General features: G+C 47.1%; 1 protein-coding gene across 4 annotated transcripts in view; it reads right to left on the minus strand.

Annotated features, from left to right (window-relative positions):
* Positions 1 to 321: 321 nt before the first annotated feature.
* The window catches only part of LOC139762340 (dachshund homolog 1-like), a 138,558-nt gene continuing 120,011 nt past the window's right edge, over positions 322 to 18,868 (minus strand). For 2 of the 4 annotated variants that reach the window (XM_071687021.1, XM_071687020.1), the window contains exons 3-7: positions 5,753 to 5,987; positions 4,552 to 4,871; positions 4,208 to 4,420; positions 3,661 to 3,885; positions 322 to 3,331 (exon numbers count right to left, since the gene is read on the minus strand). In XM_071687021.1, the coding sequence (XP_071543122.1) occupies positions 3,159 to 3,331; positions 3,661 to 3,885; positions 4,208 to 4,420; positions 4,552 to 4,871; positions 5,753 to 5,987 (1,166 nt within the window). In that variant the 3' untranslated portion in view covers positions 322 to 3,158. Of the gene's footprint in view, positions 3,332 to 3,660; positions 3,886 to 4,207; positions 4,421 to 4,551; positions 4,872 to 5,743; positions 5,988 to 18,868 lie in introns of all 4 variants that reach the window. The other 2 variants (XM_071687019.1, XM_071687018.1) reach the window with 1 other exon arrangement.

The raw sequence follows: 18,868 nt of genomic DNA on the forward strand, positions 1-18,868 counted from the left end.
TTCTTTATCACGTACGTATATATCTACACACACACACACACCTCTCGTGGGTCGATGAATGGATAGACATTGGATAAAGACGTGTGTTAGATAAGAAATATGGATGATAGCTTTTTTGTAATGATATTAGACAAAGTATGGGGGTTAAGACCCACTCATAGCAGTAGTACCACAGCATCATAAGTATCACACATTGGTGGTACCACAGCAACAACGATACCACAGCAACAGTGGTACCACAGGATGAGTAGTGCCACAGCATCATTGACACCAGAGCCTCGGTTTTCACCAAAACATTGCAGAGCATAATGAAAGACGTGGTGCAAGTTATTGCTTTATTTAGCGAAACAACATAAAAATTAGAGAAACACTCAATTTTATTACGGGTACAACAATGTTACTTTTGTTACAGACACAGCACAAGGCATGACATACCAATGCAGCATTTGTATTGTTTGGTCTGGGTGGTCGGAGGCGACCTCATCCTGGCGAACAACACTCTCAGAGGTCCGCCCCCCCCTGGCGACCATCCCTGTTGACGACCACTTCTCCGAGGGAGATAGTGCTTACGTTCGTCCGACATGGTTCATGCAAGTCGCCAGCGACGGCCTGCTTTTCCGAAGGGCGCGTCCACTACCAGTCGTCTCGATTGGTCTTCGTCTTTGCTATGACACATCTGGCCTCATAGGTTCACCTGTGGGTTCCTCCGCTCTGCGTCGCCTTTCGCTGCTTCTCTATTCGAAGCCGGGAGGTATGGGGGGGAAAAGGGGGGGTTAGGGAATGGGGGATTGATGGTAGGTAGGTGGGTAACGGGGAGAGGACAGCTTGTTTGGCCCCAGTGAGTGCGCAGCAGCAGCGCTAACTACCAACGTCCTACTTCTACATAAGGTACTGCCGTGGGTTCTAGTGAAGCATGTCGTCAATGGCACTTGGTTATGGGGCCACGCCAGATGTCCAGACACTTCTCTTATACACTACTGTAATGGTCTACGAAACTAATATCGGATTAATGCCCTTACGTATATCTTGTATTTACAAATCTTACAAATGCCTAGAATATATATATATATATTTATATATATATATATATATATATATATATATATATATATATATATATATATATATATATATATATATATATAGCTATGATTTATGGCATTGCCTGTAGAATCTACTATGGCGCAGCATGGCAGATCTACAGGTCAAATATTTACGATGGACCTGCGACGAATTTGCGAAACTCGACCAAAATACGAAAACAAAAGAAGGTAGGAAAAAAAATTTGTTTTCTCTCTTTAAACGGGATGCAAACCAGAAACTTTTTCTTTTTTCTTCTTCATCTTCTTTTCAACTCTCTAGGCATCCGGTGCTGTAAGAACATCCGTGAAGATTATGTGATATGTTAGTTGGCATGTAAACCTAGCACGTAGTAAACTCATTGCCTCCAGCCGATACAGGATCACTGAAGTCCCTCGATCCGTCGCCTCGCACCGATGACTGGTATACAGATGGTATGAACCTGGAGACACACACACACAGACACACACACACAGACACATTACACACAGACACACACACATTACACAGACACAGACACACACACATACACACACACACACACACACACACACAGGTAAACTGACACAGATAGAGAGGATAGAGGACGAGAGTGACAGTCAAGTTGTCTCATCTTTCCTGAAGGAGATCTGACTCTACGTCTGTCATAAATATAAAGGATTCAGTCCTTACTGACGAACACACCAGACTTATATATACTACGGTAATATTCTCCCCGGCACTTCATATGCCTAGTAGCTGTGACTACGATGAAAATGTATAATAAATATTTTAAATAGTACAAAAAAAGGGTCGTGTTTTGTAATGTTTTGAATCCCCTGGGCAGGTCTGGTCCTTTTGCTGACCAGCCTTGTTGCGGGCACAGCTCACAGCACGGGCGGCATACCACAGGCTTCGTGTGGGGCAAAGCTCAAGACACGGGCTGCGGGACGCCCCCTGATGCTGCAGGGTAAGGCAACGCCCCTTGGATGGTCGTCCGCTCAAGCCACCTAACCTCGTCGCTGATTTTTTTTTTTTTTTTCCACCTGTCGCAGGAGAGGTGTGCCCGCTGCCGGGGTTCAACTTAAGACTTATACCAGCACCGCTGGCCTTATGGCGGAGGTGCCACGGCCGGCGGCTCCTCCAGGAGGTGAGGTGATACTAAGTTACGTATGGAGGTGTTGCCCTACTGACGGAGGTCCTCATGGAGGAAGTTAACTGGCGTCGAGTTACGTATGAAGGAGATGCTGACAGATGGCCACCCATCTATGCTGGTCACACTGAACCACACTGGCTCTCTGGTTTCACTCACACTCATCGTCTCCTCAGTGATGAGTGAGCCATGAGTCAACTCACACTCATCGTCTCCTTACTGATGAGTGAGCCATGAGTCGTCTGCACGAGCATTGGCATCGCGAAGGTGGCACGGCCACCGCCGTTCATGTACAGGTCTTGCACACATCTTGGCACCCATACAATCACTGAGGTCATACCCTCACTCTTAGCTTATGGATACAGGAAATAATGATGTCCTCCTACTTGCCTACAGTAAAATCTATGTACATAGTTAAGTATCAATTGCCACAGAGGGGAAAACACGACAACGCTGGTTGCTCCATCAACACATCAAGAACCAACTTTGGCGGGAGACGTCTGACGGTGGACATTTACCTGGTGCCAGCTTCAGTTTGCTGAGGATGTCGGGACCATGGGGCATCGCGGTCAACACTCCCGCGTCATTGCTGAGTACACCACACACACACACCCTCCCCCTGCAGCCTTCATGTCTCCGGACTGTTTAAGATCAAAGTTCGCACATGACGTTCTTCCATTTTTTTTTAGACCAACTGTGTAAATGATTTCCTTTTCAACTTCTTCTCCGAGGCGCATGTCTCGGGAACTGCTTGCCTCTCTACACTACCCGCCATGACCTTGCTGGTGTATGTGCCGAGGAAACACCTTTTCGAGGTACTACTCGAGTGTTGGCTGTGCTTTTAGCAAAATGTTGTCTTCATATGATGACTCCCGTCGTATACACTTGTACGACACGCACGTCCTAATGCTGTGAGTGATGGGGGTTGTCAGGGGAAGCCGTCCCTCTACCGCCACGCTGTGTTGGCAGCGGTGGCGGCGGTGATGGCAGGGTGGTTGGCGAGGGCCGGGGACGCCAGCAGTCTGTCGACCGCCTCCCGTTCCTCCTTCTGCTGCGCCTGTTTCAGGTCCTCGTGCTGTAATTCGGCTGCGATCGCTTCCATCTCCTTCCTTATTGTGTCTGGAGGAGGAAGAGGTGAAATATATAAGACCTTACATGCCAAGAGGTATTCTATATGTATCCTATTCAGCTATCTAAACAATTTCACCACTGCGCATCCGGGTATCAAACAGCATATCAGACAGCGTAGCCTGGCAGAGTGCGCATCAAACAGCGTATCACAGAGCGTAGCCTGGGCACGGGTACGCGCAGTGGCGAAATTGGTAAGACTGATGAACGCGTGAACATTACACACGTCCTGGTGTATTCCAGTGTCTCTGTAGCATCACACTTTGTTCCAGTACAGGTAAAAGAGACTTCAGGAGACACCTCTTAATGGCCAGACTTACCGTTGATATCGCCCAGGGCGTCGGGAGAGTTGGAGCGAATGTGGTCCTCGTAGCGACTTCTTCGCTTCATCTCGACGTCGAGACGCTCCTGCAGGCGACGCCGCAGTTTTTTCAGCTTGGCGCAGCGCTTCTGCATCAGGATCCGGTTCTTCTGTTCCTCCTGCAGTTGTTTTTCCAAGGTTTCCCGCAGCTCGCGTTCCCGAAGGACTTCCATTTTCAGTTCGGCTGGCAAGAGATATCAAAAATTAAACCATGAAAAATCAATTCATATAAAAAAAATATAAACATTATTTTTGTTTGGACAAACAGGTGGAAGTGCGAGTGAGTTTGTCTCCTTTGAGGGGTTAACTCAAGTGTGCAAAGTCGAGGTGGGATAACCATCTGAAAGATTTCTAAGTGACGGATACGTGGGGAATGAGCCGAGCATTGGATCCGCTGCAAATGGCACTGTAGGCAAGGATTTATATATATATATATATATATATATATTATATATACATCTAAGTATATACATCATTCGAATCACACACGACACACTGGTACGCACCTTTCTCACACTGTGTTTGCCTTTCGTGATGTCGAGCGTTCTCCTCAGCCACCCGCAGGAGGCCAAGGATATTCCTGAGTAGAACCTCTGTGGAGGAGAGTGGGGCGTTGGCACCCATGCCAGCTAATGCCCCAGGAGGTGCCGGCGGCGGTGTCAGCTGTGTCTGCCCTAAAGTACTGGTGGCCCGTGCCCACGCATCTCCGATATCCATAGCTGCAGACACGTAAAGAGAGAAATTCATTATCTTTTTTCACACGACATTCAAATCTTTAATCCTAGGATAGTGACAGTCAGTTTTTTATGATGTTGCTTGGGGAGGAGGGGGAAAATATGAGACGACTTACATTCATCTTTATCCTCGTCGTCGTCCATGTCGGAGAGGCGGTCGTCGTCATGTGGGATGTGGCGCCGTTCATCATCGTGCGGGTCCCTGCCGGAGTCATGACTGGCCAGGTCGTGGTCTCGTTCCTCCTCCCGATCTTCCTGCGCGTCCTCAGACACGGCGCCCTTGGAGAGGTTCAGGACGGGCGAGGTGGGCGGCTGGTGGTCGTCATGGGTTGAGGTCGGGGGCAGGAGCTGGGGACCACCCATACTGGTCGGGGTCAGCCCCTGCCGCTGGTCCAGCGCCAGTTGTCGCTCTCTGTCCACACGCTCCTCGTGCATTCTGGACCACAGGAAGGAAGGCATTATTCCTGTTGCAAGGTCAAAACTTGTGCATGGCTGGAATACATGACAGTGGTCCTCTGTATGGCTGGTAGACATGACAGTGGTCCTCTGTATGGCTGGTAGACATGACAGTGGTCCTCTGTATGGCTGGAATACATGACAGTGGTCCACTGTATGGCTGGAATACATGACAGTGGTCCACTGTATGGCTGGAATACATGACAGTGGTCCTCTGTATGGCTGGAATACATGACAGTGGTCCTCTGTATGGCTGGAATACATGACAGTGGTCCTCTGTATGGTTGGAATACATGACAGTGGTCCTCTGTATGGCTTGAAGACATTACGTTACAGAGATCGAGAAAAGCTCATAATCAATTGGTAACTTTACGTCTAACATTCTCATCCTACTGTATCTTACAAGAGAAAGAAATATAAATAGTACCCCAATTAGCCGTAAGCATAATTAGATCATGACGTGAACACAAAGAGAGAAATTTATATACCTGGTTACTGTCGGATGGAAATCAATTGACTGGTTCACATGTTTAGGCATTTTGATAAAGGTAGATAGAGGGAATAGATATGATGCATAGGTAGAGAGACAGACATGATGTAGATAGACAGACGGTGATGCATAGATAGACAGATGGTGATGCATAGATAGGGAGATTGGTATGATGCGTTGATAAAGAGACAGATATGATGCATAGATAGACAGATATGATGCACTGATAGATATAGATATGATGCATAGTTAAATAGAAAGATATGATGCATAGTTAGATAGATAGATATGATGCTTAGTCTTACCCTAGATTACCATTAGCGAGGTCAGTCCCCAGCAGATACAAAAGGCATGTGACCTACCGTACATACCTGGCCAAAGACTCAGGTGTAATCTGTGGGTGCTTGAGGGGCGAGGGGTCATTGGGGGACATTGGGTGTGGCCCTACGGGGCCTCCTGCAGGGATGCCCCCAGGAAGACCGCCCGGCAGCAGCGGGGGGTACCCTAGACCGGCCATGTGGTGGGCCATGTACTGCAGGGGGTTGAAGTGAGGCGGCGCGTGGTAGCCGTTGGCCAGCAAGGGGGACTTGTCCAGCCGTGGGTCCCCTGCAGCAGAGGAATACAGGGAGTTAGTGCGACACCGAGAGGGGGGTCGTCAGGCACCTTACTCACACACACACACACACACACACACACACCAAAAATGATTTAGTAACACATAATAAACAGGTCCGGGTTCACATGGACTTTATGGCGAAGACGAGAGTAAGGTTATGAAAGAGCGACTGCGGGATGTTAAGGCGAGGCTGTTGGGCAGCCTCTCTGTCGTGGCCAACTGGACCTTACCCTTCATCCTCCATCATCTCTCATTACATGTGAAGATGGAGATGTTCACAGAGCACAGATGCCTACGATGGCCACAATACTACCCACCCAGGATAGCCAGTCCTACTCCACTAAGGTATTCGATTCCTCATGTCTGACTGATTCGAGTCTACCTAAGTGTTCAGACAGTCGTCATTTCCCAGGCGACTAGAATCGCAGGTGTCTGTGTTGCAGCGAACAGCAGGGAAGTGCGGGTGGCATGAGGCTCTGGGAACAGTGAGGTGGGTGGCGGGGGAATAGCCTTGCTACAGGCCGGCGTCTGTGTTCCAGGCTTGGGGAGGGAGGGAGGGACGAGACCTGTCTACTGCTGTAACTGCTGCTGTTCCGTCAGGCTGGTGGACCACGACCCACTGTGCCCTGTCCCCTCACTACAACCAGTCACTCACACAACCCAAGAAATCCTGTCTGTCATATGGGTCCTCCTTCACTCGAGCGATTATATTTAAAAGATCATCAATCTCTCGACTGTGCAGGATCTTTATTATCTTTTAAATCGTATGTGATTGTGAGAGGTCCGGGTGGTGGTGAAGACACACACAGGCTGATGACCAGGGATTTGATTTCCGTGAGTCACAGGTAACACTGCGCCTGTGCGCCAGATTGCAGAAGATAAAAACAAGCAACACTCTCGAAGCTTGTAGCTGTCACACCTTGCAACCCCCCAGATGCCAACACGCCCTTTTATCATCATCGTTCTCTCAATATCAAGTTCGTCTTGAAGGAATGAGAAAGTCATGTGTTCGGTTCACTGCCCTGTTTATCTTACTCTGTATCACTTTTTTTTTTTCCTTTTAGATTCTTGGTTATATAACAGTATTTTGAAGAGGTCAGCTTTAGCGGAGGTATTAGTTCTGAGGCAGCAACATGGGAGTCAAGGCGGCCATGTTCAGACCTCAAGGTCAAAGCAAGGATCAAATCAGCGACTATATTTCGTGTCCGAAGATGATAACGCGTTAGGGAAAATCATCTTCACCGTCGATATATTTGAACTAAGTCTCTCACTCTCCAGAAGCCAGAGTGAGAGGACCAGGGAAGGGCTTTACGACGGCGGTGTGGTAAGAGTTGGTAGGGGAGGAGAGTTGTGGAGAGGAAGGTGCGTGGTGGGTGAGTGTGGGGCGTCGTGAGGACGTTACGTGGGGAGGCAGCGGCGGCGGTTCGTACATAGTGAGTAATGGTCATAATGCAGCACCACCCGGCCGGCCGCCCCTCGCTCGCCCCGACACACTGTGGTGTACTGAACCTATCGCTGCTCTGCTGCCCCACTCCTCCTGCTGTCTGCCCTCGCCTCACTGCTTCTACTGCCCCATTGCTGCTCTTGCTGCCTGCCTTGGCCCCACTACTTCTACTGCCCCACTTCAGCTCTTGCTGCCTGCCCTGGTCCCACTGCTGCTCCTGCTGCCTGCACTGACCTCACTGCTTCTACTGCCCCACTGCTAATCCTGCTGCGTACTCTGGACACACAGCTTCTGTTGTACATCTACTTTTTCAAGACAGCTGCTGCTCCTGCTGCTTCTCTTTCCCTAACGTAGAAGACGCTGTGCCACCTCTTGTTGTGATGAACCAGCTGTTCTTGTTTCCATTGCTGCTGCTGCTGCTCCTGTTTCCCACTGTTTCTGGTACCGTCAAACTGCTTCAGCTGTTATTGGTTGTTGCTCCTGCCCCAGATGTTCGCTCGTGCTTCACGCTTGATGCAGCAGCTGCTGCTGCTGCTGTTGCTGTTCTCTTGCTGCACCACTTCTTCTGCTGATATTCTCCCTCCCACAACTGCTGCTGCTGCTGTTGTGTGAGCTCTCAGTCCACCTCTGCTGTTGCTGCTCTCGTACGGCTAATTCCGGGTCAGGTTTACAGTTGCAGTCTTCGTCTCTGCTGCTGTTGTTCTGTATCTGCTGCTGTACTTGTGTTCTGCTTTGCTGTTCCTGCCATCCTAATAATGTTCCTGTTCTGCACCTCAGGAACACCCCCTCCCCCTTTCAGAAGGAGCATTTCCTGCAGCTGGAGTTCTAATTCAACCCCCACTCCACCCTAAAAGCAGCAATTTTCGAGACACCTTACCATGCCTTGTGCAGCTGAAGTAATGCAAAGTCCTTACGAAAACAGTTTGCATGTACAGCTGAGACGAACGTATAGCTGAGCACAGTTACGACGAACTTATATAGCGTTGCAGACGGAAGAATACAATGCGTGCATAAAGCCATGTGTAATGATAATACGAATAATAATAATCATAATAATATCAATATTGATATAATGATAGTAATGATAATTAATAATGATAATAATGATAATAATAATTATGGTAATGATAAGGATGACGATGATAATATCAATAATGATACTAATACTAATACTAATGATAATAATAATAATAATAATTCTTTCTTTTTCTTTCAAACTATTCGCCATTTCCCGCGTTAGCGAGGTAGCGTTAAGAACAGAGGACTGGGCCTTTAAGGGAACATCCTCACCTGGCCCCCTTCTCTGTTCCTTCTTTTGGAAAAAAAAAAAAAAAAAAAAAAAACGAGAGGGGAGGATTTCCAGCCACCCGCTCCCTCCCCTTTTGGTCGCCTTCTACGACACGCAGGGAATACGTGGGAAGTATTCTTTCTCCCCTATCCCCAGGGATAAATAATGATAATAATAATAATAATAATAATAATAATAATAATAATAATAATAATGATAATCATAATCATTATTATTATTATGATTAATAATAATAATAATAATAACAATAATAATAATATCCCTGGGGATAGGGGATTAAGAATACTTCCCACGTATTCCCTGCGTGTCGTAGAAGGCGACTAAAAGGGGAGGGAGCGGGGGGCTGGAAATCCTCCCCTCTCGGTTTTTTTTTTTTTTTTTTTTCAATTTTCCAAAAGAAGGAACAGAGAATTGGGCCAGGTGAGGGTATTCCCTCAAAGGCCCAGTCCTCTGTTCTTAACGCTACCTCGCTAATGCGGGAAATGGCGAATAGTTTGAAAGAAAAAAGAAAAAGAAAATAATAATAATAATAATAATAATAATAATAATAATAATAATAATAATCATAATAATGATATTAATGATCATAATGCTGATAATGATAATGATAATACTAATGATAATGATGATATAACAATAATGATAATAATAATACTAATGATAATAATGTTAATAACAGTAATGATAATCATGAATCTTTATTACATTAAGCGTAGAGAGACGGATATTGATATAGAAAAAATACATCAGCAACTGGGGTGAATTAATAAGGGTTGTACTGATAAAGGGTTGTATTAATCATAGTATTTACATAAACACGTACATGAAGGTCATTTGATGATCATAATGGCTACTAGGGCAAGGCTGTCCTGACTGACAGTGATCTGTTCGATCTTGGTTGGTCTCGACGTGGTTTGGGTGCCAAACTGCAACTCGGGGACGAGGGATCTCTCTGGTGGGAGGAGATGACGGTGGCGAAGATGGTGCAATGGGTTCTTCCCGAAAGGTTGGGTGAGGTTCAGGTGATGAATGAAAGGAGATGGGAGAAGCAGTGTGTTGACCACCTCTTGGTAAGTGGTGGTGTGCCGGGGATCGAGGATATGTGTGTGTGAACGTGTCTGCCAGTATTCCCTGTCGTGTGGCGGGGAAGGTGGAATACCAAGCTGGGCGAGCCACAGGCGACTCAGGTAAGACTGGAATGATACTGACGTTCTTGCGTTCCAAGTCCAAGAAGTCCAGACTTGAGTTGACGAATGATGCACAGGCAGTGGCTGGAAGATCTGATGATGGTATTGACGTGTTCTTTCCAGCTTGATTTGTCACCCGAAGTGACACCGAGAAGCTTGATGGAGTGAGGAACCCGGGGACGGGAGGGTGGGGCATGGGTGGAGCGATGTTGATGGCCTTTGATGGATGTTGACGCGACTGTCCGTGGTCCGTCTCTGGAGGCTGTGAGGGATGGTTTGGACGGTGTAGTCAAGAGGTGCGCTGTCAGCACTGACACCAACAGAAGCGTCGGTGACGTCCTTCCATCGAGGAGGTCCAATCTTCAGAGTATCATTCATACGGCGCATAAGGGCCTATGTTCGCACCTTAAAATTTTAAGACGCTACACATAAGGGACTGTAAGGTGAAGATGGCGCCCTTCCTGAAGCGTACAGCCTGACGACGCTGTCTGAAGAAGTCTGTAAGCCATGGAATGAGACTTCTCCGCAGACCCAAGGTTGATGATGACTACACTGACGACTGTGTTTTGGCTAACCATGTTGATAGCTTTGGTGAAGTCAACGAAGGTGAGAACCACAGTAGGCCTTGGCCTCACTCAAGGATGCGACAAACTCTAGGTGGCTGACGAGGTAAAGGGTGACAGAGTAGGTCTTCCTATTACCAAACTGTTGGGTACCTGTGGACCTCACCGTGTCTGTGGAAGCTCAATCAAATACAAAACTTTCACAAGGTAACCTGGGGATTGGAGTAATGGCAATGGATCGTAACTCACTGAGAGACTGATCCATCACAGACTCAAGTAGAGACGAACCCTAAGAGCCTCTTGTTCGCCCTGACCCAACACAGACCCACCCAAGGAACGAACCCTGAGAGTTCTATCGTTCGCCCTGACCCAACACAGACTCATCTGGGAATGTTTCTTATAATCGTAAGTGGTTATCGAGTCCCTAACCCCGGCCCATCATAGCCCTGGAGATGAGTAAACAAGACAAGTATCCCCTTTTCTTTATCTGATAGGGTGGCTAAGACAGGATGGTGTAGGGATGGGACATGGGAAAGTGTTGAAACATAGGAGAGAATTAAAGAGTATATATAGGATCTGTAATCTGATGAAGATCACTGACGAAGGTAAAGCCACGTCACTGACGAAGGCAAGGCCTCAGCCATAGTTCATGCTGACTCCCGCACTCCCTACACCTCACGTCAACACATCCAGAAACTGTTTTATGAATCACTATTCTTTATTCTCACAGCAGCCGGCATGACACAGGCAAAAATATGATCCAATTGAAGTCATACTGTATGAAAAGGTGAAGTAATGAGTTTGATTAAAAAAAGAGAAAATACAATGGGGATTCGATCTGAATTCCTAAGGTGTTTGAAAGTGAAAAGGACAAAGGAGAGGGGGACAGACAAAAGAAGGAAGTGAATCTTCACAGCTCAGCTGTACGAGGATAGAAAGAGGTATCATAACGGCCAATCATCGTGTGGCTCATATCCACAAATTCAGGTCTCAAGGGTCTGGGGACACAAACAGACAGCTCGTGAGGGAAGTGTTCGAAAATAGAACGTGTAGAACAGAGACAGCGAAACAATATCACAGCTGACGAAAAGGTATAACTGGAAAACGTTTATAGCAGGATGGTGAATGTTAGATAGCTTTTGATTCCTTTCTGGGTAAGAGAGAGGTGAAGGAAGCAGTACTTCATATACTGGTGTGAGATCCCTCTAGATACAGAATCGCAGCTCAAAGAAAAAAAAATGCAAAATGGAAAAAACATATCCCACTTTTAGGAAATCATATATTGCGGTGATATTAATGCTGTTGTGTTGAATAGTTGAGTTTCGAGAATTGACAGAAGAAAACGAATGAGATTTTAACAGAAATTTAGGTAGAAACTGCTTGATTTATGCTAATAATCAGGTTGCTGCTTCCCTATTTGGAGATGCTACAGAAATCTGAACTTATATTGAAAATATGTTCAGCGCGAGAAAAAGAACGAATATCGGAGTGAGGAGGTATTAGGAAGGTGAGTCCACTGTTAGTGTAAGAGTGAGTGGAGTTAGATTCCTGGAGAGACGAAAGAGTTAAAGCGACAAGACAGAGCCCCGAGGGACGCCACCTTTAAGAGGATAAGAACAACAAGCCACACCATCAACTACCAGTGCGATGACATGTTTGGAGAGGAAGCATATGCATCAGACAATATGTAGAGAGGGAGGAGCTAAGAGAAGGAATTTAGAAGGAAGAGACTTAGGCCAAACCCTGTCAACTGCTTAAGAGATGTCGAGAACCGCGACAGAAGATGACCACTTTACGGGGCACGAGACGAAGTGCACAGGTGGTATCACCAACAGACTTTGTACAGTGAAAGAAAAGAATAAGATTCGAAGTGCTTGTTAAAAAAAAAAAAGATATAGAATTAAGGGGTGTTTCAAAAATCAGGATGACAGCAGAGATGAAAACGATGGGGCGATAGTTAGAAGAGCTGAATACCTGGTGAAGACCTTGGAGATTTTCGACCTCCATAGCCTGGATTGGTCCCAGGTTGTCTGGTTGGTTCGGTGGTCCACCAAGCAGTTAGACACTGCAGGCCGCTGGTCCACATAGCCCTCTGCAGCCTAGCTGGTCTGGTACACCTTGTGGGTACTTATCTAGCGCATTCTAAATCGCTTCTGCTGTGCATCCCATCTGTTCCTGATGGTAGCCAGCAAGGACTTGAAGAGTCTTGGGCCTTAGATGCTTGAGGTGTTATTTCTGTGTCCATATGGCACCTTTTTTGGACTTCAAAAGCAGTATTTTACAAAGTCTACCAAGCTTGTCGTGCCAGCAAGATGTTATTCCCCAGTGCATGATGGCAACCATGCCTTCTGGGACTCTCCTACCTTACGCAATGGCTGTACCAAGACGATCGAAAGGCACTGACTTTTTTCCTTTTTTTTCTTCAAACAGACGAAATTATGGACACGGTATCCGGAGCGCAGACCATACCTAGCTGACCTTGATGTCGTCTACCTGGCCAGCTGTCAACACTAAGAGTGTCAGTGGTGCTGCCCTTGGCGTTCACTAGCCTTTAGGTGGTCGTCAGCACCCGTCAGCACCAACCCCGTAAAGTGGTCATCAACACTCAGGGCATTTACCAACCCCGTAAAGCGGTCATCAACACTCAGGGCATTTACCAACCCCGTAAAGTGGTCATCAACACTAAAATTCATCACATCCCCGTAAGATGGTTATTAGCACTCCAGGTCAGTTCCAGCCCCCGTAAAGTGGTCATCAATACTCAAAGTCATCACCAAACCCCCGTGAAGTGCTCATTAACTCTCAAGGTCATCAACACCGTCGAGGAGTCATCATTCTTAGGAAGGCAACATACACCAAGTGGTCACCATTATACCCTTTGCGATGGGAGAGTTAAGAACTTGCCCAGTAGAAATAATTCACGTACCGTATACATCATAATCTAAGGATCTTGAAATAGTCAATAAACCTTAAGATGAAAATAAACTCTGATGTAATCCTTGTTAAAACAAAGTAACAAAAAAATGGATTTCCCCAATCCATTTGCAAGCTGTCTTGGGCTGTAAAATTTGCAGCGCCAAAGATAAGCACTATCAATTACCACTATTGTTTGCTCAAAGATTAAATGAGATGGTTTATGATTAGCTGAACCTGAAATAGCAAATTATAATGATAATGTAGAGTTGAAAGGGTAAAGATAGATCTATATATCTAACTTCAGAAATATATCTTTGTACTTGTATACTATACGTGTCAGTTTGATGCGCCCCACTTGCATATATATATATATATATATATATATATATATATATATATATATATATATATATATATATATATATATATATATATATTATTATTATTATCATTATCATTTTGCTTTGTCGCTGTCTCCCGCGTTAGCGAGGTAGCGCAAAGAAACAGACGAAAGAATGGCCCAACCCACCTACATACACATGTATATACATACACGTCCACACACGCAAATATACATACCTATACATCTCAATGTACACATATATATACACACACAGACATATACATATATACAAATGTACATAATTCATACTGTCTGCCTTTATTTATTCCCATCGCCACCTCGCCACACATGGAATAGCAACCCCCTCTCCCCTCATGTGTGGGGATAGGGGAGAAGGAATACTTCCCACGTATTCCCTGCGTGTCGTAGAAGGCAACTAAAAGGGGAGGGAGCGGGAGGCTGGAAATCCTCCCCTCTCGTTTTTTTTTTAATTTTCCAAAAGAAAGGAACAGAGAAGGGGGCCAGGTGAGGATATTCCATCAAAGGCCCAGTCCTCTGTTCTTAACGCTATATATATAACTGAATGATCATTAACAATACTAGTTTTATTGTTATCACTTCTATCACCATCTTCCTAATCACTTTCATCTTTACCACCATTAGCACCGTTATATCATCATCATCTTGAGCATCACCAACAACTGTACCATATTCATCATTCTCATCATCATCATCTTCACTATCTACATCACCATCATCATCTTCATATCACTGGTATTAGCCAGTAGGTCCTGCCAGGTGGCCACTATCCCTCCAGTTGGTCACCGTAACTTATGGTGATCACCAACACCACAGGTGTTCAGAGCACTGCAGATGTTCACCACATAACCCCCCAAACACCACAGGTGTTCAGAGCACTGCAGATGTTCACCACATAACCCCCCAAACACCACAGGTGTTCAGAGCACTGCAGATGTTCACCACATAACCCCCCAACACCACAGGTGTTCAGAGCACTGCAGGTGTTTACCACATAACCCCCCAACACCACAGGTGTTCAGAGCACTGCAGGTGTTCACCACATAACCCCAACACCACAGGTGTTCAGAGCACTGCAGATGTTCACCACATAACCCCCCAACACCACAGGTGTTCAGAGCACTGTAGGTGTTCACCACATAACCCCCTACACCACAGGTGTTCAGAACCCTGCAGATGTTCACCACATAACCCCCTGACACCACAGGTGTTCAGAGCACTACAGATGTTCACCACATAACCCCCTAACACCACAGGTGTTCAGGGCAATGCAGGTGTTCACCACATAACCCCTACACCACGGGTGTTCAGAGCACTGCAGGTGTTCACCACATAACCCCCTAACACCACAGGTGTTCAGGACAATGCAGGTGTTCACCACATAACCCCCCAACACCACGGGTGTTCAGAGCACTGCAGGTGTTCACCACCACCAACACCCTAGCTAGCCATCAAGAACGAAGCTGGGTCGCCAAGCCAAACAGGGAAAGTCACTGGTCATTAAGATCTACGTGATGATGAACTTAGCCTTAGATGGAGACGCCTGCCGACGTCTCTACCTCGAGGTGCGAAGTGGAGGGTTTGAAAGCGGTCTTTACCTCGCCGAAGGACCACCATCATGACCAAATGGTCCCCTGTCCTCATCATATAATCTCCTGAGGAAATATCTTTTAGTAGACAGCAGAATGATTGAGAAATCACATCGCGAGCAAAAGCCTCTAATTTCCTGAAGGCATCTACCGAGGGTCATTGCGTAATACCCAGGAATGCTCTCTGGGAACGATGGCTTGGCTGCCGAAGAACAAGAGTATAGGACGCTTTTGGAATCCTGGACATACCTCATGGTTTATTGAAGACATCAACATGTGGTTTAGGAAATAAAAACAAAGTGGAGGTTGGTCCCTGGCATACCACTGCCTTCACTCCAGTGTCGACCCGGCACAGTGATAGTTAACAGCCCTTCCGACCCATTGGTACAAGAGCTAAAATCCGGTCTTCCAGACCCCGATTAATTATTTCCAGGTGACGCGCCAAAGAAACACTATTAGTAATGATTGTTTACGATGGTTCACGGTTTTCAGTGAGACTCACGCCTTCCCAAACCACATCGAATGGTGAAGCCATTACCTGGCTTGTGCCACTGACCGATCGTTTGTGAGATTGCGGCCCTCAGCGGCGGACCAACGTCTTTCGGAGACCATTTTCATCGAGGTCTCTGTATGGTGTAAGGACGAAGATGGCTAGCGATGCCGCTGAGAGTGGAGGAATGGACGGCTGCAATAATATACAGTATGTTGTGTCCTGTCTGGGCCTGACCTCAGGAGCACGAAGCTACCTACACAAAGGCAAAGCCCTTCAACACCGAGGCACGGCCCTTGAACACAAATTTACGGCCCTTGAAGCACGAAAGCACGGCCCTTGAACACGATGGCACGAGACTTGACCACGAAGACACAACCCTTGAACGCCGACGGGACGACCTTGAACACCCAATGGTACGACCCTTGGGTAAAATTGGCATGGCCTTTGACTTGACTGACCCTTTAAGGGGCAAGTTAAAGGCCGGGCCATTATATACCCCAAAAGGTCGCACCGTCGTGTTCAAGAGGGATAGAGCAGCTTAACTGGCCGTTGCTTATTCCAGGGTCGGGTCCATGACGACACAGCAACCCCATCAGGGAGAAGAATGGTCGCTGTGATTATGTAATGAATTTAAACGTTTGGCGATGATAGTGAGGCTGACACAGTGACGCTGACAAAGTGACGCTCATATTGTGACGCTCATATTGTGACGCTGACAGAGTGACGTTCGTGTAGTGACGCTGACAGAGTGACGCTCATATTGTGACGCTGACAGTGACGTTCGTGTAGTGACGCTGACATAGTGACGTTCATATAGTGACGCTGACAGAGTGACGCTCATGTAGTGACGCTGACAGAGTGACGCTCATATAACGACGCTGATATTGCCCTGTGAAATTCCCATACTAAATTGATCTCTTTAGATATATGGTGTTGTTGCCCGGCTCAGCGAGGTAGCGCCCGGCTTAGCAGGGCAGCGTCAGCGATAGAGATTATCTAAGTTCCAGAAAGAAGATTCTCCCTATAGCTACCTCTGTCCCAGAGAGTGATAATACAGGAGGAGAGGAGGAATTCCAGCATCCTGCAGGGTTATGAAAGCGAGAAAGGTATGACGTCATGATCCTCCCCCCCCCACCCTTTACTCAACGAATGACATCATGATGTCAGGAGAGATGGAAGTGTTGTGATTCATGTGAACAACTGACGTCATGATCGCCCCAGAACGGTGGCCAACTGTGGCCCATGATAGGTAATTGTGGCCCACTTTGGCCAACTGTGTTCCTCTATTAGCTATGATTGGCTTGTGATGGCCAATACGGTTCACAATGGCCAATTGTAGCCCTTGAAGGCCAAAGGTAACCCACGGTGGCCAATGGTGTTCCTTTGATGACCGAATGTGGCCTGTGATGGCCAACTGAGGCCTATGTTGGCCAACTGTGTTTCTCTGATGGCCACTTGTGGCCTGTGATGGCCAACCGAGGCTTACGATGGCCAACTATGTTCGTCTGGTGGCCAAATGTGGTCTGTGATGGCCAATTGCAGTTCACGTTGGCCAACTCTGGGCCTTGGTGGCCATGGACTGTGGTGGCCAACTGTGGCCCACGGTGGCGGCAGGTGGTGGCAGTAGTGCGGGTTGGGATGGGTAATAGCAGGGCGGTGGCGTCATTGGTGGGTGGGTGTGAGATGGTGGGTGGGTGTGAGATGGTGGGAGGTGGGATGGGAGATGGGTATTGTTGGGGGGGGGGCTCGAGGAAGGGGGGTCGAGGGAGAGGGGAGAAGGGAGAGGTGTGGCGTGGCGGGTGTGGGGCAGAGGGCCTGATAAATGAGACCCTCTGGATGATTAAACAAATATTTAGAGATTGGTATTTCCAGTTTGCTCTGATTAATAAAGCTAATCTCTCTCTCTCTCTCTCTCTCTCTCTCTCTCTCTCTCTCTCTCTCTCTCTCTCTCTCTCTCTCTCTCTCTCTCTCTCTCTCTCTTTTCCTATTTTTGGAACGATTCTTTCCATTTCTTTTCGCCTCTTTGTTTACGTTTTGACCACCTCGTTGTTTATCTCATTTGCGTCTCTATATTTTGTCTCCCGTCTCCTCTTTCTATGCCTTACATCTCTTTTCTTTGTATACTGTCTTGCCTTAAGTCACATCATTATACCACACACCTCTGTTCTTTTACTTCCATCTCTTCTCTGTGGCTCATATCTATGTTCTTTGCCATCTTTCTCTTCTCTGTACCTTACATACCTTTACTTGTCCATCTCTCTCTTCTCTGTACCTCATACCTCATGTTCTCTGTCTTCTATCTCTCCTCTGTCTTCAACCTCTCCTCTATGCCCCACATATGTGGTCTATGCCTTCTGTCTCATCCCTATATCTCACACCTCTCTTACTCGCCAGCTATCTCATCGCTGTACCTCACATCTCCCTCCTTTGCCAGGTATCTCCTTTCTGTACCTCACATCTTTCTTCTTTGCCAGGTATCTCCCTTTTGTACCACACATCTCTCTCCTTTGCCAGGTATCTCCCTTCTGTACCTCACATCTCTCTTCTTTGCCAGGTATCTCCCTTCTGTACCTCACATCTCTCTTCTTTGCCAGGTATCTCCCTTCTGTACCTCACATCTCTCTCCTTTGCCAGGTATCTCCCTTCTGTGCCTCACTTGCCCTCTACTGAGCACATCTGTGTCAACGCTGGACAAAGACGGACAAACATGGGACCACTTGAGGTTACGACACGGGTGACAAAAGTCGCCTTTCTCGAGTCTGGTTCATCGTCAGATGACGGAGGAGGAGGAGGAGGAGGAGGAGGAGGAGGAGGAGGAGGAGGAGGAGGAGGAGGAGGAGGAGGAGGAGAAGGAGGGGGAGGAGGAGGAGGAAGAAGAGGAGGAGGAGGAGGAGGAGGAGAGGAGGAGGAGGAGGAGGAGGAGGAGGAGGAGGAGGAGGAGGCCAACAGTCTCGTCAAAGAACTTCTTGCTTCAAAGGCGTCCATCCT

This window comes from Panulirus ornatus, chromosome 43 (genome assembly GCF_036320965.1).
Source record: "Panulirus ornatus isolate Po-2019 chromosome 43, ASM3632096v1, whole genome shotgun sequence".
Classification (NCBI taxonomy): domain Eukaryota; kingdom Metazoa; phylum Arthropoda; class Malacostraca; order Decapoda; family Palinuridae; genus Panulirus; species Panulirus ornatus.